We start from the raw sequence: 23,389 nt of genomic DNA on the forward strand, positions 1-23,389 counted from the left end.
TGGATTGTGATTTGTGGTAGGCACTGGCCCAGTGTGCCTTCCTCCTGCCCCCAGCCCGCACTTGCCCACTGAACTGCGCTTTCCCTGCAGTTGTGCACTCAGAGCCCCATTGTTATGCCATTTCTGCCTGCACAGGCGCCAGAGCAGAGCAAGTGTGCAATGATTGCAAGGCAAGTGCAAGTGCAGCTGGCTGCAAAAGACTCACCTCACCCTCACCCTCACTCCTTCCTCAACTTGACTCTTGACCCGCTGCCACACCCCCCCCTGTGTGGTCCAATTGACTCCCTGATTGACCCAGCAGCCAGAAGCATAAACACGGCCAGCAACCACCGACTGTGGCCCTCGCCTTGGCGCCTCCGACCAACCACAGCCCTGTTTGAACCTTGAACGCCGTCCATCCCTCCACCATACCACTTCCGCCGAGACCGTCGTCTTTCTCCCTCTGTCCCTCATATCAGCCGAACAAGGTCTCCTTGGTTTCCCACGACTGACCTGTCGTCCTGGATCCTTTTTTTCTTTCAATCATGGGACCGGTCTGGTGAGAATCCAAGTGCAGTTGCGGAAGTACTATCACTGCATGTTGCCTTCCATTCGGCCTTTCTGTTGCTGAGAGGCGATAGTGAGAGCTACGGAGGAGAGCCTTTGGACGAGCCACACTTACACCACAATCACAGCACGACTGACGACAATTGGAACCTGCAAGGACCTTCGTTTTTTCGGCCACAAAAAGTCTTTGAAGAAAACAAACAGCCGACGTAATCGTCTGTTCTTCCCGCCTCCTTATTCACCTCTTTCCCGTATTGGGGATCGCTCCTATTCTTCCTCCTCTGCACCACCACTCGCCCTCGACGGGAGATAATCGCCTGCATCGAACACCGATTCACCACCAAACGTTACTCTTGAGTCACAATTCAATGTCTTTGAGCCGAAACGACGCCGAACTCGCAAACGACTCTCCTCATGTCCGTTAAATTATCTTCTCCAGCCTCGTTCCTGCTTCCTTCACGAACTACAAGCAACAACTGTCGCAGACAGAATCTTGCCTCCCAAATTGTCCTTGCAAAGCTCCCGCCTCTGGTCAACACCTCCTCTTTCCTGGGCAACGGGCTCAGGACACCACCGGTCGACGAGATGAGCACAACTTATCAACCAGCGATGCCTGCTTCTTACGATGCCCATTCCTTGCACAGCTATTCAGCACTGTCGCATCCTGGCCACGTCAGGTCCGTTGTAGAAGACGGGAGAGGCGCCCAGCAACATCGTTTCTCGGCTCATCAGCTTCACATTCGAAATGGGCCTTATTCCTCAACAGAGGCAGCCACGGATACGACAGTCCATCAAATCAGTGCACGGTCAACTCCAGCAGCGGATTCCTCAATGGCGGCTAAACAGTCCTCTTCGACGTCTCGCAGAGGCTCCGAAACATTAATTTACCACAGCTTGCAGCTGCCAAAATGTATCAGTCCTACCGGAGGAAATCTATCCGAGTTCGCTGCTCAGGTTGGTTCACATCCTATCGATAACCGTACAGACACGGTTTATAAGAGGGCGACATACTGACAATCAACTTGCGATTAGATGACGTGCTTGTTCTGGTTTGAGTCTATTGACGAGCTGAAAAAGGCCGAGACGAATCGATCACGACTACCAAATGCACCAATTCCACGCCTTCCTGCCTTGGCCAGGCCCCACGAGCAGTTTCGAAAATGGGTGTACAATGTTTTATCAACCACCCAAGTCACGCAAAATGTTATTTTGCTGGCATTGCAATTCATCTATCGCCTGAAGATGTCGACACCGCAGATAAAGGGACGGGCTGGTAGTGAATATCGGCTTTTGACGGTGGCTCTGATGCTAGGAAATAAATGTACGTGTAGCAGACGGTATGCTATCCCCATTGTACGGGAATGTGGCTAACGTGAAATGTGTTTTCAACGCATAGTCCTTGACGACAACACATACACCAATAAGACCTGGGCTGAGGTATCTTGCTTTGCTGTCCAGGAAATTCATGTCATGGAAGTGGAATTCCTCAGTAACATGCGATATAACTTATTGGCTTCGAAAGAGGAATGGGAGGAGTGGCTTGTGAAGCTTTCTTGCTTCCATGATTATTATGAGCGAGCTTCAAACCTTCCAGCTTCGCCCATTCATATACCGTCACCTACCAACAAAGCTTTGTACTCGCCCATTCCCTCGCCAACTGGGACAGGAATACCACCATTCACCCCTTCAACAAAGTTCAATTTGTCCCCAAGCTCCAGACATTCGCAAAACATTTCGACTTACCAGGCCGATGCCCCATCCCCGCTAGCAACCAAGGTTTCAATACCCTTGCCATCCTCTCGAAAGCGAAGCCCGGAGGACGATTTGGCCGGCCATCCTGCCAAACGACTTGTGCACCCTCCGGCGGGACAAATCTTGCAAGGTGTCCCCAACACGCGACTTAATGGACACGTTGACAATAGATTACCGGTTCCTCACTTAACAGTGGTGACGAACCATGCTCAGAGTCAATTCGGACATGGTCAAGTTTACACGGCACAAGGCTCGGTTCCGTCTACATCTCAGCAAGTGGCTTCTCTTCCCCCGCTGCAAACAGGCGTTCGAGCAATGTCTACTGTCTATCAGACCAATGCTCCAGTCGGTGCTACTTTGCAACCACAATCCACTGGGCCTGTTCCATCTGCACCTGCGATATCCAGACCAGCCTATACGGCGGCGAGCTTGCCCAGCCAGCCTCAAATGTCATATGGCACTCCGACCAGGCATCAGAGCCCAGTCAGTCTAGCGCCTACGTATGGGTCATCACCACTGGTAGAGCCTTTCGGGCCTGGTTCAGCGGTTCACACGCCCATGGTTCACACGCCGATTTCTAATTCGCCAAGTGTTTATCTTCAGCATAGAGCCAGCCCGTACAAGCCCATCCGCCATGTCAACAGGCTTCTCTATCCGCCACCATCAGCGTCCCTCGATCAGTATCATCTTTCGGTTCCAGTACAGCCGAACCAAATGCACTATCAGCCACTTGGCCGACGACACGATCTTCGTACTGGTATTGTCCCCGAGTTCCTGGTCTATAACCGAGGTCAGCAACAACATCTTCCACCACACGTTACACAGCAAGGACAGTTTCAGCCTTAAAAGTAGCGGCCTCGGTGTGATCCGGCTCGAGTCTGGAGTAGGCTTGTTGCACGAGATAACCCGTGTCATCCTTGACGACAATAGTTGCTAGGTCCTGGGAGGAGCGAGGAGAAGGAAGCTTTTCACTTCTGCTTCCCATTTTTCCAAGCTGGGCGACATCAGCGTTCAGCTTGTTTGTTTTCATATATTAGCATGGCCTTTGTTTTCGTTGATTGTGTGAGAGTTTTTAGACAGCACAGTGTAAGGCATGGACGGCATGGCATGGAATCAGGCGTTAGTTTTGCAAAGATTTCTCTTGATTCTTTGGTTCCGGGGGTTCCTTGAGGCAAGGTCCTCTCCCGCAACAAAATAGCTGCTTTACCAAAGATTACTACCCACGGTGTGAAATATTCGCCTGAGGTGCTGGGTCGACAAGACGGCAATGGACGAATGATTCATGCCTGGTTCTGAGGAGGTCACAAATGCATTTATAGGAGTTTGAGGATTGTTAATCAATGGCAAACTGCACACGAGGCTCTAGTTGCCAAGGGTATGGGTGGAAGACTACGACAGTCGGGCTAGCTTTCTCTACGCGACGCGTCTACTAGATTATCTCACATCAGGCTATAGGTCAGCCTGTCTCTTTGTACATCAAATGACACCTACGTACCTAGGTGGTCTCCCGATTATTTAGATAAGATAGGCACAATAAGTCAGCAATGATGGAAATGCGTCTTTGCAAGAACTTTACAATACACACCACAATTTGGATGGTGAACTACACTAGCTACGGATTTGTATTGTGGCCTAGGTGCGAAGGAGAACCTCGTATTGAGTTGGGGGAAACAACGATCCTAACGTACCTAAGTACCTAGTAGTGTGTTCGCCACCAGAATTCGTATCTTTGTGGTAGACTCAGAATCCACTCACTGGAAGGGCCAGATGGGTCAGATAGACGCGACAAGCCGTCTTGTCCTCGCCTTGTCGCCTTGATCATAGCATGTTGAAGAAATTGCAACCTCTCTGGCTCTTAACAGTGCCTAGATCTAGGTATTCTGATGATAAACATTGAAGTCAACTTTAGAATCAATGCGGCCTGGATACTTGAGTATCCACGCATCGTCCGTGTCTCTTCTAGTGCGTGTGCCTTGGTAGTGGCCATTGTAAGGGCAGCTGGCAACCGCTAGCCAATCAGACGCCAGTAAACGACAAAAATAAGGCCACCTTCACCAATCCCAGGCCCTCGAGACTCTGTGGCCGATCCAGTCCAGCCCGCCAAGTCCCAAGTTTGTTGTTCAATGTTTTCCTCACTCTTTTCTGTGGCAACCTTCTTGAGGAGCCTCCTCCCTCACTCCGACTCCATTTCGGATCCTCCCTCCAGACGATCCATCATCACCACCTGCATCCCAGCGCAGAGTAAAAGGGCTCTGGTTGTCTCAGACACTCGCTTTTTCATTATTTTCTGATTTCTCAACATCTTGCGGGCCCTACGCTCTTTTCTACGCCCGTCCCCTTGTCGACTCGCGAGACCCGGTTGACTGCGTTCAGTGACCGACCCTTCGACACGCCCTCCAACTCTTCGCAGCACACCGCTGAGGCGCCTTGGTCGGGAAATTTACCGTAATTTGGCCGTCTTTGGCGTGTCTTTAAGTAGCCTGACAGCTTTCTTGCTTATTTCAAACCTCATTGAGACGCAACGGACACTCGTCGCAGGCCCGCAAACAGCCCGCTGTTTAGTTTTCCCATTCTTGATTATTTGCCAGGTATCGCTCTGGCCCTCGGCGTATCATATCCCTTGCCTCACAAAACGAAGCGAAGGCAAACAACCGTTTCAATCGGGGTATTTGGGTCGTCACCGTTCCGAGACAACCATCGACAACACCCCAAACCCATCGCATCTCTGGTGCCGCCGTTCGCTTTGACATTGGACGACAATCTTCAACTTTATCTAATCGAGTCATATCCGTCGAGAATACGTAACCGGTTTCAACTTGAACTACCATCGTCTGAGATTGCGTAGGAAAGGGCCGACAATAAAATTCCCGGCCGAATTTGCACTCGATTAGTCACTGGCATCGCTGGCCCCTCGATCGACGCGGTCAATATATCCGGCTTCCTTGTTCATCCAAAGATTCGATTTTTGAAGTAATAATTCGGTGGGGGAACACATTGCGCTAGCATCAACAAGATGTCTGGCTTTGGAGACTTCACCTCCATCTGCGAGAATGCGCCGCTTCCTCTTTGCGCCAACGTTGGGCCGACGCTCCCTGCCACCAACCGCGTTGGCATCGAACCAGATTGCTATGCTCGCAATATCGCCCTTGCCAACACCATCATCTTCGAAGGTGCCGCGTCTGCTATGCACATCGTGGCGCTTATCATGACTATTGTAATGATTCTCCATGTTCGTAGCAAGTTCACGGCTGTTGGCCGAAAGGAGATCTTATCCTTCTTCTACATTTACATGCTCTTGACCTTCATCTCTTTGGTCGTTGATGCTGGAGTTGTTCCACCTTCCAGCGGACCTTTTCCCTACTTTGTCAGCATACAGAATGGTCTGAGCAATGCGCTGGTAACATGCTTGCTTATCAACGGGTTTGTGGGGTTCCAGTTGTACGAGGATGGCACGCCGCTCTCGGTCTGGATGATGCGAATTTGCTCTCTCGTTGCGTTTGCTATCAGCTTCCTCGTTTCTCTCGCCACTTTCAAAGGATGGGCTGGTCTGAACCCAACCAACACCGTCGGCCTGTTTGTCGTCTTGTATCTGCTGAATGCCATTGAGTTGTTCATATACGTGGGCATGCAGGTCCTTCTGGTAACCCGAACCTTGCACGACCGATGGCCACTGGGTGATATTGCCTTTGGAGTCTTCTTTTTCGTCGCCGGACAAGTCATTCTTTATGCCTTCAGCAGCAAAATCTGCACAGCTGTGAGCCACTATCTCGACGGCTTGTTCTTTGCCACAGTTTGCAACCTGTTGGGGGTCATGATGGTATACAAGGTATGTTCTATTTCTTTGTCGTCTCAAATTTGGGGAGATTGTAGTCCTCTCAGCCAGTCCGTTGCGTCTCGTGGCAGATGGTATATTGTTCATGGGACTAGACTCGCAGTTCTGGACGTCGAGACACAAGATATCATGGAACGCTGTCTGACTAACTTACCCTATAGTACTGGGACTCCATCACCAAGGAAGACTTGGAGTTTTCTGTGGGAACACGCATGAACAACTGGGAAGTAAAGGAGCTTTTGCCGGAAGATGAGCGCAGGGCAACAGTCTACGCGGATGATCCCTACGGCCATACTAGCAGTTATGACCTGCCATACTCACCAACCGCACACCGTTACTCGACGAAATACTAAGTTCCCTGGGATGGAAGTCCACTTATGTGGAAGGAATTGCGACCGTAAGCGCACATATGAGTGTATATTTCTGGACGCGCAATATTACCCGTCATGTTAAACGGGATACTTGTTTCTGCTAATTCACATACACACTCACGCACACACCTCGGCGCCCACGAACATTAGCGGGGGGTAAAGCGGCGGTATAGTGTTGCTGCTACTATGTTGTAATGATTTGTATTTTCTTGTCTGGGATTTTTATTTTTTTCGGCCTAGCATTAGCACTGAGTATTATAGGATGTGCCAACAGGCGGCATCTGATGGGACATAGTACGGGATCCGTCAGTAAACCAGCGGAGGGGTGTACTGTATGCACGCTGGGTGGGTGACTGGGAATGAAACAGTGGAATAGTCTCCCCAAGCGATTTTATTATAATTAGCGGGCTTGCTCAACAGGGTAGTGATTTGCAAATTTGTTGGCACACGGCACACGGGGGGTAGGCGTTAATTACTTCCTAAAAGGGCTGCAAGTTTCGAAGCGTTACCACCAAGGTATGGACTGGTATGTGCTGAGTACTTGAGCCGATATAGATCCGGCCAAGCGACTCTCTTTGATGGAACTCTAATATGTGTCTCAGTGACCGTTGGCTCGGACCATGCCTTTTCTTTGTGCCACATGTCTACGAGTATGAAGGGTTGTATATTTACAAACAGTTGGTTGGCACTGTATCAGGTCTGTCGCAGGGGTAGCATTCAGCAGCATATTGCATGTACGGCTCTCAAAGAAGCAGAGAGGGCGAGATACAAGGAACAGGGGAGAGGCGACAAAGATCGGCACAAAGTCCAAAGATTTGAGTGATAACATGTGGCCTTGTTATTTTTGTTCGGGGTTTGGCGTCAGGTCAGCGGCCTTTGTCTTTGCACAGCATGTAACTGTGCTATTCAGAATGTGTGCCAAAAACAGACTGGTCAACCTCTTGACTCGTGGACCGGCGTGTGCTGCCTGGAGGCGTTGGGCGACGGCTGGAATAACGCCGCATCGTGAGCGTATGTATGCGTCGGTCCATCAATACACCACCAGCCACTGCAACCAACACCGGATTGGATGGCTAGGCTGAGGCATAAATCCAGACTGGACAAGCAAGCATGGCGAAGAAGAAGGATCCCAGAGCGTCGTCCATTTGTCTCAATAAGTCGTTATCACTTCATATCCTGCCCCAGTCATTGGGGGGGTGCGCGACTTGGGTCGAATCAAGCCTGACAAGTATACACACACATACATACGATCCATACCTTTATGGTAACTTCATACATATGCTGCTGGGGATAGAGCACCACGTAACGTGTTGAACGCGAGATACCATTGGTGACGGGTTCTTTTGCTCAAGCGATTCACAATGCTGGCGCAAGTCGGCCAATAGGAAGAGAAGTCTCATTGCAAGTCCCCGTATTTTATGAGCGACGAAGCAACGAGTTCCTGTTTCTGATTTGGTTCCGACTATGCGGTTCAGCGCTAACTGCAGTATGAGTGGACTAGGCCAAGCAGCTCTGGTCACAGTCAGTTGAGCCTACAACTTGCTCTGTCAATGAAATCCTTGCAGGGGTGTGGATGGTAGACAGGACAGCAGCAAGCCATCTGATGCTTCGCAAGGGAAACGGGGAATGGGCACAGCCCACCATTGCTTGCAGCCCCCTTTCCTTTCATAATAAGCTCTCACCAGAGCTGACTTGGTTGCTAGTTGCCCCAATGGCAGCCAATGCGAAGGCACTTGGTCAAAATTCTGTCACAATCCTTTCCACAGTATGTACTGCAAGCTCATAAACGCCATCCTGCGAGTGGTCGACAGCTCCCGACAGTCTGGTTCTGCCGTCTGTGGAATCAAATTCTGCATAAGCGCGAGGAGGGGATGATAAGTTTGTGATTCCGTCTCCGCCATCGTCTTTGGTAACGTCCGGATGAGTCAAAGGTGCGGAATGTTTAATAAACGCAAAATGGTAGGTGGTCAAGAAACAAGCAGCGCTGCTGACAGTCGTTGGGGGGGGGGGGGGCGGGAAAACTCGTGGGACGAGTCTGGCACAAAATTCAAGAGAAACAGGGTGTTGCGTTGTGTTAGGTTAGGGGTAATAATAGAGCCATGGAGGAATCAACGACCAGGATAAACCACGGCCACAAAGCCACTGACGAAGTTACAGACGCTCCCAAAGGATTGATAGCATCAGATAGATCCTTTCCGGTGCACGGTCGCATGTTCAGTGAGATGGTATTGCCAATTCCAATAGGGCCTGGGAACAAGCCGGACTTGGTTGAGTGTACTTGTCTTGTCGTCCTGTGCTCCATGTTATCAGCAAGACCTGGTCGAAGGCGGCAACAATCCCGACATGCAGCGGCTGACATCAGGAGGGTCGTGGTCAAACCGGACAGGGTGTGCCCACACCGGGCAAGGGAAGACCGGACGGACAAACCCACCCTTGATTCACGGCAAATTGAGTAATGAGAGAGACTTCACTTGAGCCAAGAAGGTGATGATGAGCGACAAATGGTCGGGGATGTGGTCCAACTAGACGAGTCTGAGTGAGGGGCTTTTGAAACAACAGTGCACTGGGCATAGAGACGCTCTTGGCTCCTCATCAAAAACAAGGGTTAAAACAAAGCACTAAAATGCGATCATCGCTTGTTGAAGTCCAGTTGCAACGTGATGTCGCATGCTGTGGCAACCTGACTTGTGCTGAGTGCAAGTTGATGTAGCAAAATATACTCCGAGCGGAGGCGGCAGTCCGAGCTTCTTACGTGCGATTTTCCAATCTACCTTAGCGTTTTGCCCCAAGATGTTTCTGAGCTCGAGCCCATTTTGTGAATCGTGCTTTTTAGTGAGATAAAGGCGCGCTTGCGAAATCAAAGACACAAAGAGAAATGGAAACGAATGCGGAAGTGCTAGCGAAAGACCCAGGGTCGTACGAGAAGCTTGAAACATACATAGTAGTCAAGTTGCATTACTCACGACCTCGCATCCGCTGATGGGCCACGGCGCAGATGTGAGTGCAATAGTGCTGGCACTATAGGTGGTATTTTCTCAGCGAGAGGACTAGTCATTTGAGGCGTTAGTGAGCCCACCACTAGTGAACAGTACTGCTGCATAGTCTGTGTTAGGAATAGGCAGTTCTCGCGGGAGAAGCGTAGCTTTCCCCTTTGCTTTGCTTATGTGGAAGCTAATTCGAACCCATGGAAGCGATGGACCGTATCACCAACGCATCTTAGACAAGCATCTGGGATCACTAGGGACCGTGGGTATACAAGTGCTTGGACATGGACAACTCCTGGTCCCAGCATCAGCAATAGGCGAATAGCGTTAGATTCAGAGCAACGGATAGGAAGCTACTACCTCATGCTGGTGCCTTGTTTCATCGTCAAGTCATGTCTACGGTCAACCCATTAGCTCGCTGCATGGGAAGCGTATCGAGGCGTCTGTGTCTAGCGTGACGAGATTAGCCACAAGTTGCGAAGACAGAGTCATTGGTTCATCCTCGCGGCTTGGGTGCTTGACATCGCTGGCTTTCTCGTGCGCGGAACTGTGACCAATGGACTGCTGTAGGTTAGGTTCTTGCAGAATATCGAATGTCGTATGGCGGTAGGATCTGTGGCATCTTGGCTGTATCTGCCAACACGACGAGGAACTGGCACAGGGTACCATACAAAAAAGATGACAGCACCGCTCTGCAGTAGGACTAGTTAGCAGAGGGTTGGAATGAGGAACCAAGATAACATAAATGAAAAAAGTGGAACGCAAGTCGCACGTAATGCCGTGGGGGGTGAGTGCAAAAGACACACTTACAATAAAAAGACGATAAATCCCGGCACAGTGCTGACTACCTTGTGTACTTAATGTAGTGAGCCAGACCAGGCCCTTCCATGGCGTCAAAGTCATGGTGGTACGGTGTAATAAAAATGGAATTAGGAGTTGCCACGATAATACGACGGTTCAGGCGACTGCTTCATGCCGGCGGGTAGCATTGTCATGTAGGCACCAAGGGAAGGTAGACGAAGCATAATCGAAGAATCCGGGCTGTTTCAGAACAGGAAAGGAACCACAGCAGAGAAGATTGGACATATTGCTGTGGGCATGGAGGAGTAGGGAATCAAATTCCAGATGGCTCAGCCCCCGTTGAAATATTTGGAATGAACAAGTTGACATGGAGCCATTCAAGAACAGATTGACCAGACATTGAGCAACCTTGAACTGCAGCTGACCTGACCCAGTGGTCGTGCCTGCCTCGAACATTGAGACGTGGTCGTCAATAGGCAGAAGTTGTTCGAGAGGAAGGCAATGAGTGACATTTATCAAGCCTCGTACTTGCCTCAATTGCTCGTGCATCACATCCCTCAACGAAACTTCATGCTTGAGTGAACATCTCGCTTGGACTGCGCAGTATGGGCACCCGCCTATAGAAAGAATACCTCCATGTATTCCCTGGGGTCACACTCGTGGAGAGGGTGGTCGGATTCGTGCGTATTGCCCACTATTCGTCTCCATTCAATTTCGACATTTATCGCAACGGTGGCTGCGCCAACACACCAAGCGCGGGCGTGCGCCATGTGCTGCTCCATTATTCACTTGAAGACCATGTGTCTTTGTACTGTCTTGTGCAGGAGAAGAGGGAGGGATTTGCACAAATGTCTAAAAGGATTCAAATGTGCTGTGATGGAGATACCATATCGGCAACGCGCAGGTATTTGCTTTGCAGGTCTGCAAACTGCAGTGCGCCCGACACATGAATGAATCATCGTCAACAACTCTGGTTGGGAAGACGTGGTCGCTCAGAAGCAAATAACAACCAAGAGAGGACCGGAACGGGGCAACCCCAACGCCACAGACATACCTAGCAGATGCCACCTGCGAAAGCATTGGAAATGATATTTGGACCTTTGATAGTCAGGGATCAACAACCAACTGGCGGTCCATCACCGATCTGGGAGGATGGCTCAAACGCCGTCTTCATCAGGGCAACACTTGGTGCGTTGGTCGAGTCAAAGCGGGTAGTTCATTTGCTAAAATGTAACACCAGGAGCAAAATGTTCGGCTTTAATGATGTCAAATTTAAAAGAAATGGCACGAGTATCGGCATATCAGACTGGACTTGTGTATTGACGGAACTTATCAGCGGATTGCCACTCGGCCAGTGAATTCACAGTTGCCGCGATGGGTATCCGGCCGGCAAGTACTCCGTACATCAGCAACGAATGGAAGAATCGTGGACATAATGTCCTTAGCCACACGTGAGGGGTTTCCAGCGTCAAGAGACGAACACAGGAGACATGGTCTGCCAAAAACGGGCTGGCGCCAGACTTTGCTTTGCACAATAATGTGATGTCAGATTGCTGGCATAACGGTAACGACCAGCAATTGCAGGATAGTGGCGCAGCCATGTGTTATGGGGTTCCATTACACTCACAGAGCTGATATGATTTCCGAAGACAGAGGAGGGAGTATGGGTATACAAATATACGCCTGCACGAGATAGGAAATCGCCGGGAACCAAAGCAACTGGCCAGACATACAATAGCATGGCACGTTGCCGGACTGGTATGCGTTTTTGGCACATTGCGACAAATGCTTGGGTGATATTATTTTGGCTCTGTGCAGATGGGGCACGGCCTTGGCAATCAAGGGCTCTCACTCTCTCTTTCACTCTCTGAGGAACTGGAACACACCTGACATTTTAAGCGTGAGGCTAATCATGATGGTCTCAATACTTCCAGCGTTATTTCTCCACCGAGACTTTCAGCAGCCCGAGCGAGACACGAGGGACGAGAGCAGATGGAAAGGAAGGGTTGAGTGCTGAGCTCTTCCTCTTGCCAATCCATGTCTTCCATGCTCCATTCTCTGTTCTCTGTGCATACTTCATATGTAATATCATCAATTTACTTTTGCAGCCTGGTTATGGTATCGGGGTTGCCAAGACGGACCGGGGGGGTGTGCAATTATTCCTAACATGCATGGCTAACGTGGGTCTCAACTTGATAGGGAAAAAAAAAAAACTTAACTACTGAACTTATAGCCAGCCAACTTAAGTCTGGTACGGCACTGACGGAGCAGTTTGGCCGGGATGGATTCGCCTGATAAATTGGCAGTGCGCAACAAGTTGAGAAAGGAGAGACAAGAACTAAAACAAAGCACCCTTCGGCAAGTGCAGCCAGCACTGTACCATGACAAACATGGTCAAGAAGAGACATGGAGCGCGGGGAAAGACAGTCAGAGACATGAGCACACTAGAATTGATGGCCAAGTCAGTTGGTGTGGGTGTGTGTGGGTGCAGGGGTATGAAAGAGAGACAGGACGTACGTCCAGTGATGGATGATGGCAAAGCCATACCTGTACATGTCATGTCCGGAACGGGAGGGTTCTCGTTTACTTGTTATTACTAACGTAAGTATTTGTTTAGAGAAAACAAGGAGAGGCTAATGCGGTGAATAGTGACGGGGCGAGGTACGTACTATTATGGTTAGACAGAAAGAAGGTACGTCGTTGACACCGCCCATGTGCATATGTCATTCCAAGCGCTATAATTATATATCTACACGCATATACATACTCCGTACATGACTAGGTACGTACAGTACCTAGGTATGTAGGTAAGTTAATATATAGGTGTTGGGGCAAGCATGGGCACAGTCAAACTGATTTTGGACAGCAGTGTGACAGCCGTGTTTGCGGGTGGTGGGTCTACTTTTTCGCAATTCTACAACCGAGCAAGCCCCAAGCCGAGCCAGCCTGGCATTACATTATGCTGCGACTGAAGTTTTCTCGTTCGTCATGTTCATGTTCTTGGAGGGAGCTAGGGGAAGAACTAAAGGAGAAAAATTAGAAAACAGGCAAGGCCAGACGAGACGAGGGTCTGGTACGTAAGTACATGGACAAAGTACTGTACCTCCATACAAACGGAAATAGCCCATGTTAGTTCCAGTCGACTAGCAACTGCCAAGGTTGTCAGATGAGGATAATTGTATGTGCGCACGTTGGTACGAATAAGTATCTGACGTCCCCCTGGTTTCGCACTTATGGCTTTTTGAGCACACGCCCCCTTGTTCAAGATTGACCACACCTTGAACTGCAATGACAGCTATCGAAGAGGACATGGAGGGCGGGAAGGAAAAAAAAAGAAGAGTCTGGTGAGAGAGAGGGAGAGAACCACCCCCATCCCATCCCTTCTGTCTCCCCTTTGAAAGTGTGCACACCTCCTGGTCCATCCAACTTTGGCTAGCACTATATACTCGGAGTACTCAGTGTCCGTTTTTGGCGGCATATCATCACATTTGCATCGACAAAGGGCACGTATGGGCGACATGGATGGCTGCACATTGGCCAGGCTAGGCTGAGGCATGTCCCTAGGTACTGTACTGTATTTGTACTTGTACGTATTTGCACCAGACTTGCTTGGCGTCAACTTTGCATCAACTTGGCACTGGGTTGGCCAGCTTCGAAAATGTTGTGTTGTGTTGTGTTGGGTCAAGTAGATGATGTCTGGTGTGGCCTGTCGTGCCCCTTGGCATTCATTCCCAGCATCCAGTTCATTCAGTTCATTCAGTTCAGTTCAGTTCAGTTCAGTTCAGTCCAGTCCAGTTCAATTCACTTCAAACAGTCTGGTGCACAGCCAGCAGCCTCGCCAACTTGGAACCTTCCAAACTTGTCCATTTGCTGCCATCCATCCATTTCTCGTCCGGTCCTATCTTGCGTGATCCTCAACGGGTCTGGTCCAGGTCAAACTCCTACCTTGGCGGCTTGTCAATCGCGTCTGATTTGGTCCACACCAGACATCGCTCCATCACTCCATCACTCCAGTCTGAGCCTCGCTTCTCGCTTGTCTTTTCTCCCTTTGCACCTGAACCTGGTACATTGCACGCGCCCGCCGTGTGCTCAAGTCTGGTCAACTGGTGGTTTTTGGCGCTCAACGTCCAACACTGAACTGAACTGGACATCAATGCGTCAAGTTCTTTCTTTCCTACCAGACCTGCCCTTTTTTCCCTTATTAATCACAGCCACAACAACTTGACATCTGGACACGAGTGGCATACTTGACTTCACTGCATTGCACTGTACAGCACACATACTCATATTCATATTCATATTCATATTCATACCTATATCCTCCTCATACACACGCACACGCACACGCACACGCACACGCACACACACGCACTCACCAGGACGTACCATACCAGAACAAACCAGACCAGACACCACAAACCTGCAGTCTATTATGCTGCGGCTCCCCGGCCTCGAATTGGCAATTCCCCATCTCTAATGGTACTGCCGCATTCTATCCATCTCCTTGTCTTCTCGACACCAGACCTCGATTCATTCATGTTCGTTGGATGTTCGCCAGCCAAGCTAGTACCACCGGACTACTTTACGTATAACCCGTATGGGAGCCACCTGCATCATAATCTGGACTTTGACTTCTCCCTGTCTTCCAGTTGCACCCACATAGTTTGGCCATAGTTTCTACTCGCCTCCTCCCCCCCTTCCGACTTTATCTCTCCTTTTGCCTCTCCTCCTAATCTTTTCCTCGGCAAATACCTTTCTCAGCATCCTCCTCGTCCATACCGGGACACACTCTCTGGTCCGTTCTATTTTGGATTTCCAGTCCAAGCTTCACCCCCGGTTCCGCTTTAATTTGGTCCGAGTTGGCTGGCTTGCTCCATACAGTATCGCATGGGGGCAAAAGCTAGACACATCTGACACCTCACAATCATCACGGGAATTTTACCCGTTGCCGAAAGTCAAGACACATTTGTTCGTTTTCGGGGGCAGACTTGTTTTGGCAATTTATGCATCTTCTTTCTTTATTATCCCACTCGACGCTCTTCCTCTGGAGCCTCGCTGAGAGTATTTCCTTGCGTCGCTGACTTTTGACTTTTCTTTTTGTTTGTATTGGTCAATGGGCAATGGGACCAATTGCATGATCCAAGATCTTATCCTAACACCAAGGCAGGTTTGGATGCACTAGCTTTCTTCTACCTTTCTTTTTAGACTCCGCCCGCTCTGCTCTCTGGCCTCGTCGAAATTACTTCCGCCGATTACTGAACATTCTTGTCGCTTTTGATATTCTTGTCGCTTTTGATATTCTTGTCGCTTTTGTGTTTCTTCCACATCTCTGGGCCTCTGCCACCAAACCGCCGCTCTGGTCTAGTTGATTCAGGTGGCAGACAGACTGCGGCGTGTTGGGAAAACCGAAGCAAAACCTACTCACTACCTTCTTTCCGTCCGCGCGCAAAGGACAGGAATTCTAGCAACCCCGGATTTACCGGCCAGGGACCAGCCACCAGAAGATTTTGATATTGTGGAAGCAAGTATATGCTTCATGGCGGCGATTCTCCTTGATCAAGACGCCCCATTGCTGATCTGATTGCTGTTGCAAGTAATATCTCCTGAAAGGAAAACATACGTCCCACGACGGCAAGCGACGGACTCTTGTTTATATACTGCTCCTGGTAGCCCAACATCGGGTTACGAAAGCATATTGAGGCGAATCAGCAACCTTGTGGCAGAGACCAAAGGGCACAACTTCAAGCTATTACTATCTTCACCAAGATGGAGGAGGTCGACGTACTGCCTGCCGAAGAGCAGCGGTCCGTTTGGGATGAAACAGAGCGAAATTTCTGGTACAAGTTTGACCATGACAACGAAGTCAGCCACCAAGAAGCAGAACAAAGTTACAAAGTGAGAGAATCGGACGTGAGAGCCGATCTCGGCACGTTAACCACGAAGCGAACAGAACTCACTGAGCGGCAAGAACGTCTGTTGAAAGAACTTACGAAAGTAGAAGAGGAGCTCGCTCGAGTTGTTGAAGAATGTGACGATAGAGCCACCGAATTGAATCTGCTAGAACAGAAATACCGCCAAAGCGAACATGAAAGGCTGGAACAACGCAGCAAAATTGCTACAAGCATGGAAAGATTCTTCAGGGTCAAACGCGGGGAAGATCCTGATGCGCCCTCTGAACGAGACAAGGACCATCTACGAGAAGTGCTTAGGAACACTCCACGGTCCCGTCGCGGTCAGGACCGGGGCCATGACCATGAGGCTGCCCGAGCCGAAGCTTTACAACAAGCCAATGAAGCAGCAAGAACAACGCGTGACTTGATACCTCCTCCCAAGGCTGAACCCTTCCATCACGTACCAGAACATCCAACGCAATCGTCGATATTGTGGATGCTGATGGTCACGTAATCGGCCCTGTCGAGAGGACTGAGCGATTGAATCAATGGGTTGAAGCCATTCAAGATATGCCCATAAAACGACAAGTCAAGATACGCCGAGGCCGCAAGTTTACATCGGATAACTTGGCTACTATCCACGATCGCTCCGACCAGAAGGGAGTCAAGTGGATTTCTTGCATGATTCAAGCTACAGGAGAAATTCAACCGCGGCGATGTCACTCCTGTGATAAAAATCAAGGTGCCTTTGACGACTGCATCATTTTAGGAGGGCCCCTTTTTCAAAAATGTGGCAATTGCGAATGGAATCGCCAAGGATGCCATATGCCACTTTCCAGTAAATCCGTCAACACCAGAGAAGCGAGACACGAACAGGAACCTGTTTGTGACGCCAATAAAGAAACAGAGCCGTTAGCATTTCGAGCGCCGCCAACGACCCAGGCCCATCAATCTATCCGGCCGTATCCAAGTCGCGAAGCGGAGCTGGCGCGATCGACGGGTCGGTTGAACGGAAGCCCTATCCTACCTGAGCCAGTCCAAATGCCGACACCAAAAGAGAACCGAGAGCATCCCTTCGTCAGCAAATATGCTGGCTCAGGCGGCTTCACCCCAGCAAATGTACGAAGTCGACCGCCCTCTCGCGATATTCCAACACCATCTGTGCAATCAGTCGAAAATTCTCCGCAGCCGACGGGACGGCAACTTGCATCATCTGACGAGATCACAAGAAGCAATTTAGTACTGAGACATAACGGCACCATTTACACCTACCCGGAGTGTGTTGAAGGTGTACCTCTTGTAAAGATTGATGAGACGCACCCTTACTGGGACCCACGATGGCCGTCTGTGCGATCGATTATCGAACCTCAACTTGAGCAGTGGCAAGCCAAATATGCCGACTCCGTGGCGAGAAAGGCAAGGGGCGAAGGCGGCTCCTCCAAGTTTCAAAACGGACGCCAGGTTAATCGCGGCAACAAAATATTGGAGTTCTTGCGGGAGGGTGAGATCAGCCCCTATCAGCTCCTGTCAAAGCAGTACACGCACACAGGGAAGGGGACCATCACGGCGTATGACACGGTGTTCCGGATGTGCGAAACTCTGAGTGAACTGGCCAAATACAGGCTCGACATCTCTCCCGTGGAGTGGCTCCGCCAACGTTTTCATGAACTTATTCTAGAAAAGGGGGCAAATTTCAATTATTCCAAAATTATGCACGACTTCTACCATGACCCTAAACTGGCTCACTTGCGCTCTAAGAACGGCTATAAGAGCATTGGACGCCCGTCAGGATACAAAGCCGGCCAAACGACAGGAAACGATAATGGTACTCCTCAAAGTGGCGCAAAAAAGAGAAAGAGCATGCATTCACAGACAGACACTCCCAGAGCTACACCGTCAGCCAGTCATTCACCGCTCATGGTTCAGGACGACTACACGCACTCTCCCCTGCCGAGCAGTGCAGCACCATACTCATCGGACAACTCGTTTAATGCGCCGATTCAGAAGCGTTTGAAACCCTTATCGCCGGTGTCAGCTCCGCCGAACGACGAATTCTACACAGAGGACATTTCCGATGCCGACTCTTGGAGCGGCGCTCCGATCCAATCGCTAGACTGGCGAATATATCAGGTGAAGACTCGATTATTTACTAGTTCCACAAAGGTGACGCAATACTGGCACTGGAAGGAGGACAAGCGAGTGTTTGAGCATCAAGTTCTGAGGGACATGAAGCCGGTTAGCTGGGGTGTTCTTCGATCTCCAATTGATTTCGATATCCCCCTGGATGATATTGTTCAAGTTGATTGGAATATCGATGCGTTGCAGGTGCACTTTGTGATGAGCCAGTTTGGCCCCAGAGTGGCTAAGCAAGATGGAAAACCTGCCGGCGATGTCATGGCCGCATTCAAACGAGAGTCTACAATGCGTCGGTTCCTCAGCTATTGTCGCCAGCGTCGGTTGAAGTTGGTGAGGATAACAGCGTACGTCTTGAAAGCATGATGATTGTTGCCTTGTAGTGGTTACTAACCGTATTCTTGCAGAGATGACATTGAACAACGATGGGGCAAGTTGCAGTCAGAAAAACTGCCCGATACGGACGAAGAGGCCAGCCCAGCATTTCGGGAATAGCTTTCCCAGTCAATGGAATGATGCCAATATAGTCCTTCTCCCACCATTACCGCCCTCGAGGGCGTTTTGCCCTAAAAGCGACGACCCGTCCACCTCGCCAGGAACTCCTTTCCCTCTCATTGGTGTTTGACTTGGACTATTCACCGGAGGACTTGGAGCTGGCTTTTTCTTCCCTTGATTGTGTTTTTTTTTTGGGCTCACTCCCCCCTTTTCAAGCCACCTGGAGTCATATTTGTAGGCGGCAACATGTCAAAGCAAGAACACCTCGCAGCGATGCAGTTATTTGCAGGGCAAGACCACTTGGTGAGCCATGTGATGTAATTATGGACCTCTTCACACTTGAAGGGTCTTTAATGCATTCGTACAGCAATGTATTGGAGCATATACACGAACAAAACAGAATATTTATACCCCTTTTTATACGTGTTAGGTAGTCATGATTTTCTTCTCCGCCCTCGGCTTTTTAGACTTGCAGCAGTTCACACATGCATTCTGAGATGCATTCCATGTTTTTCTTTTATTTACTAGGCATCAGGTGGAGACAAGGCATACTAGTCATTGGATTTGGTTGCGGTGGCATATCATTGCCCTTTTATTTTCCCAGGGATGGTAAAATCCGGCGTTGTTGGTTTGGACGCAGGTCGTACGTTATCTTCCTCTAAAGAAGGAGAGGTTTACGTCTTGGGTCTGTATGAGACGAATGGGAAGCCCGGTGGATAATGTAAGAAGCTTGTTTGTGCTGTTTTATAGCGCGTTCATAGGTAAACGATACTGGATGTCGCCTGTTCATTCTGGTCAAGCGCTGTGTAGTACTTGTGAATATGAACTTGTAGTTGTACTTTCATTGACGGGTCACGTCAGCGAACGCCTACCAGGCAAGGATGCACTAGCTGGATGCAGTGAAAGCCGTAGACCGGGATATTGTCATGGTATTATGCTATTAGGCAAATTGGAATAAATGGGACTTGGAGCAATTCTGCAAAAACCCAGCGGGCGAGAACCTAGTGCGCGCGCAGAACAGCCCACGTGGAATGGAATGTTTGATTTTCACAGTAGCCCTTTTGTTGCAGTATAGTTGATGTACATTTCTGTCGATTGTATAGAAGGTATTGAGCTGATTTTTGATGCAAGTTGGTGTTTGGAGGGGGGATACTGTAGTTCAAGGCTAGGTGTTGTTGGTCCAACACGAGTAGTACGGGCTAGTCACTAGTGATGACGGCTTGGCATTTCCAGGTGATTTCAGTGATTTTACATGGTTTAACTGTATTGTATTGCTTGCGGTATATTCAAGAGGGTTTTAACTCCGAAATTACGTTATCCGTTTCTTTCATCGCTTTCTTAATGATTTCGCTCGCAGGGAGATGCCTCCGTTTTGGCTTGTCGTGAATTTTGGCTCCTCTCTACCCATCATTTTATTCATCAATGCGGCCTTGACTTGCTGGGCTTCTGGATCCGCGTACTGCAATTGTGTGGAGGGAGGTTGCGAGTCCTTGTCGAGGTGGTAGTCGTCGTCGTCGTTTGTGGCGGTTGCCACGGCGGCCCTCAGACTGTCTGTTACTTGGCGAGGCGGTGGGCCGCTGCCGTCTATGCTTGCTGCGCTGCTGCCGTTGGAGGCATTGCTGATGGCTCGGCCGAGAAGTTGGCGACGTCGTGGGCGAGGAGGTGCTTGTGTGCGTCCGGATTCACAGTCGGCGGGAGGGCCGGCTGCGGAGTCGATGAGGCTGGAGAGTTTGGAGGTGAGGGCTTGCCGTTCTGCGGCTTTGGCTTGTTGTTTTGCGGTTGATTCTGTTTCTTCGTGCTTTGTGGTGTTTGATTCGTGACTGTCTCGATGTAGAGGTGGTTTTTCTGGAGGCGGAGAGGATGTGCCCCGGGCGGAGGTACTGGGTTTCTCGGTGAGAACTCCTGGGTACGGATCTGATTTTGTACGGGCTGGATGATGGACTGTGTGTTTGGGTGGTGACGGCGATTTGTTGAGCCTCGCGCAGGATACTTCTGCTAATGGTGCGTCAGGTTCTTTGGAAGACGCATGGAGTGGTTGACTTCTTGCTGTGAAGAAGTCTGCTGAAGTGGTAAGTTCATGCCGGGCCCTGCCTCGTTCAGGGGGTGGATTTTTGGCGGTGACAATTGGGTTTTCAGGTGAGTCGTCTTCAAAGGCACTGACATCAAACCCGCCGATAAGTTTTGGTTTGGATGAAGCAGGTTTCGTTGCGGTTGGAATAGGGGCGGCAGTCGGCTGAGTAGCGTCACCTTGTGCCTTTGAAGGCTGCGGTTGGCTTTTCTTATCTGCTACCGCCAGCGCCGGTTGGGTTGGATAACGATCTCGTATTTCCGGATGGATGTAGTCTCTCATCGGGGCATTGCAGCCTGTTGATATACATTCCCACAGCCAATCTGCCGTTACGACAGGGACTCCCCATTCTAGAGCGTACTTGAGCTTTTCTTTACGCATGGCCTTTAACGACCTGCAAACCAAGACGCTAGTTGTCCGCCTGAACTCTTCTTCGAACGTGGCTCCCAGCTGCGTGATACTCCGTGCAACTTGGTTGAGCTCTAACCCCGTAAAGGCTGCACTGCACACAACGAGGCCTGAAAGCCCTGGTATTGGGAACAGAGGGAACGGCCTGCCCAAAACATGTTCTCCCGGAGAGAAGAATTGTTTGTTATGCAGACATCTCTCAATATAGAACTCGGTGACAACTTCTACATTGTCATACTGCATCTCGGGGTGTGAATCAGGGTGTGACGTCTGAGGCACAACGAGAAAACGGTGCGCCCCCTCCATTTGTGTACGAGAGGTCGCAACTTCTCGAAGCGACGACGCTACAAATCCTCCTAATGTGGCAATGGTGTCCTCCAGGACTGTTTGTCGTTTCTCGTTGAATCCGTGAATGGCGAACACACAATTGGCAAAAACGCCATCATCTTGATGGGATGGCAATTGTTGGTGCTGGTGAGGTTGACGTATCGTAGGCTCTGGGGTTGCTTGCTGCGGTGCCTGTTGTAGCTGCTCAGAAGCGGCTTGGTCGTTCCCAAATGAGTCCTCCCTTGACCCGGACCTGCCCAAGATATCGCCCCAGAGATTATTTCTTTGCGAATTGAGTTTCATACTTGCCGTTTTGCGCAGTTTCCTCGCTCCTCTTTCGTCGGTGCTGTTGGAAGCTGACGACCTGGATCTTTTACCAAGTGATGAACGTCTAGGGTCCTCCTTTTTCCAAGCCCCGACACCTTGCTCCTCGACTGGGAGAAGCGGATCGAACTTGTCCTCGTCTAGAATGAGACCACGTTCTATACTTTGGTCCAGCCAACCCAGCGTAACGGTATACACTTTCCACGACTTGGCCGCGGTAAACTTTTTGCCTTCGGGTTTGCTGACAACCAGGTGAGTACATCTCCTTGTCAAATCTCCGGTATATCGCCCGCCGTTGGCCGTAATCTTTGCTGCAATCTGATCTCTCTGCTCTCCAAAGCCCGTCAAGCAAATCAGCAATGATTGGCGGCCAGCTGTGGTCGCGTCGTTGGGGGAGGCTGGTTCTGCGCCGCATTTTTCCAGCGCTCTTAGCTGATGATCCTTTTCGAGGGTTAAGAAGTCAATCTCTTCGTCGTTTTTCCAAAGTTCTGTCAGAGCCTCTATCCATGCGGCATCCATAGCCTTGATATCGGGTCGATCACGGGCGACATGGCGATATTTTGGCGTGTCATAGTCGCCGACGATGAGGTGGGTTACGTCCGGAGTCAGATCATATTTGTGAACACCGCCGAGCTCAGCGACCTTGTGGGCAATTTCGGTCTATGTGAAGGGTAGAAAATCGGAGTGTCAGCAGTGTTGGTGCCCTTTGGAGAAGATATCTAGGCTGCAGCGAGGAATCGGTGACATATCATCAACCTACCCTCTGATCCGGCGGAATACTTGTGCAGCACACAACAACGCCCTTGAGCGGCACTGAAGGGTCTATGGAGTACTTCTCATCATCAGCAGATTGCGATGATGCCATGTCGCCGTCGTGGCCGCATATGGGCTGGGAAAGTGTCGCAAGCTGAAGAGACAGCAATGGCCATTTGAGGTTGAGTGCTGACTTTGGCGCCGATGTTGGTGGTGTTCGAGATGTCACATTTTCAGGTCGACTGGTGGGACGCGTCCAGCTGGGCCAGACCGCGTTTGTATGAGTGCTCAAGCAGGCTTCAACGGCCGCCTAACGTCATGTGGGGCAAAGACAATGGCAATTGAGCATTAGACAAGTCCACTGGCTACAGGAGGGGAGTCAGCCCTGCGCACTGTGAGTATAGCACTGAACTACTGCTAAGGCTGTCATGCCGCAGCACCTGCAGTGGCTATTTTAGCTGGCCGTAGTGTCTAATGCACAGTGCTAATTATCTCCCGATCCCCCGCCCCAATGCTCCATGTCTTTCTGAGTCGACCGTTATCTGAGCCAGTTGCATTGTTTCACGCTTCTCACTTCAGCATAAGTAATACTTTCCATAGACAGAGATATCAATATTTACGCTCGCCATGTCGACCTCTACATCGAAATAAGCACTTGACACCATTTCCACGCCGCCCAGCAAGTTATGCCTGTTATGGCAAGC

General features: G+C 50.1%; 6 protein-coding genes across 6 annotated transcripts; 4 read left to right on the forward strand and 2 right to left on the reverse strand.

Moving 5' to 3' along the window:
• Positions 1-960: 960 nt before the first annotated feature.
• On the forward strand, positions 961-3,144 carry VFPPC_01193 (mucin; the record flags this gene model as incomplete). Its single annotated transcript, XM_018281063.1, has 3 exons — positions 961-1,500; positions 1,579-1,867; positions 1,943-3,144. The coding sequence occupies 3 exons, from the start codon at positions 961-963 to the stop codon at positions 3,142-3,144; spliced, it is 2,031 nt and encodes a 676-aa protein (XP_018149576.1).
• Positions 3,145-5,311: 2,167 nt separating this feature from the next.
• Positions 5,312-6,483, forward strand: VFPPC_01195 (chitin synthase export chaperone; the record flags this gene model as incomplete). The annotated part of the gene is made up of 2 exons (XM_018281064.1): positions 5,312-6,124; positions 6,292-6,483. The coding sequence occupies 2 exons, from the start codon at positions 5,312-5,314 to the stop codon at positions 6,481-6,483; spliced, it is 1,005 nt and encodes a 334-aa protein (XP_018149577.1).
• Positions 6,484-8,600: 2,117 nt separating this feature from the next.
• VFPPC_15314 (hypothetical protein) lies at positions 8,601-8,957 on the forward strand (the record flags this gene model as incomplete). The annotated part of the gene is made up of 1 exon (XM_018293067.1): positions 8,601-8,957. One exon carries the CDS (start codon positions 8,601-8,603, stop codon positions 8,955-8,957), a length of 357 nt encoding a protein of 118 aa, XP_018149578.1.
• A 1,485-nt stretch (positions 8,958-10,442) lies between these two features.
• Positions 10,443-10,835, reverse strand: VFPPC_18739 (hypothetical protein; the record flags this gene model as incomplete). The annotated part of the gene is made up of 1 exon (XM_022430307.1): positions 10,443-10,835. One exon carries the CDS (start codon positions 10,833-10,835, stop codon positions 10,443-10,445), a length of 393 nt encoding a protein of 130 aa, XP_022285949.1.
• Positions 10,836-16,052: 5,217 nt separating this feature from the next.
• VFPPC_01198 (hypothetical protein) lies at positions 16,053-18,805 on the forward strand (the record flags this gene model as incomplete). Its single annotated transcript, XM_022428214.1, has 3 exons — positions 16,053-16,637; positions 16,706-18,657; positions 18,718-18,805. The coding sequence occupies 3 exons, from the start codon at positions 16,053-16,055 to the stop codon at positions 18,803-18,805; spliced, it is 2,625 nt and encodes an 874-aa protein (XP_022284728.1).
• A 1,327-nt stretch (positions 18,806-20,132) lies between these two features.
• Positions 20,133-22,797, reverse strand: VFPPC_01199 (subunit of DNA polymerase II; the record flags this gene model as incomplete). The annotated part of the gene is made up of 2 exons (XM_018281067.1): positions 20,133-22,592; positions 22,693-22,797. The coding sequence occupies 2 exons, from the start codon at positions 22,795-22,797 to the stop codon at positions 20,133-20,135; spliced, it is 2,565 nt and encodes an 854-aa protein (XP_018149582.1).
• Between the last annotated feature and the right edge of the window lie 592 nt (positions 22,798-23,389).

Source organism: Pochonia chlamydosporia, chromosome 1, assembly GCF_001653235.2.
Source record: "Pochonia chlamydosporia 170 chromosome 1, whole genome shotgun sequence".
NCBI classification, from domain to species: Eukaryota; Fungi; Ascomycota; class Sordariomycetes; order Hypocreales; family Clavicipitaceae; genus Pochonia; species Pochonia chlamydosporia.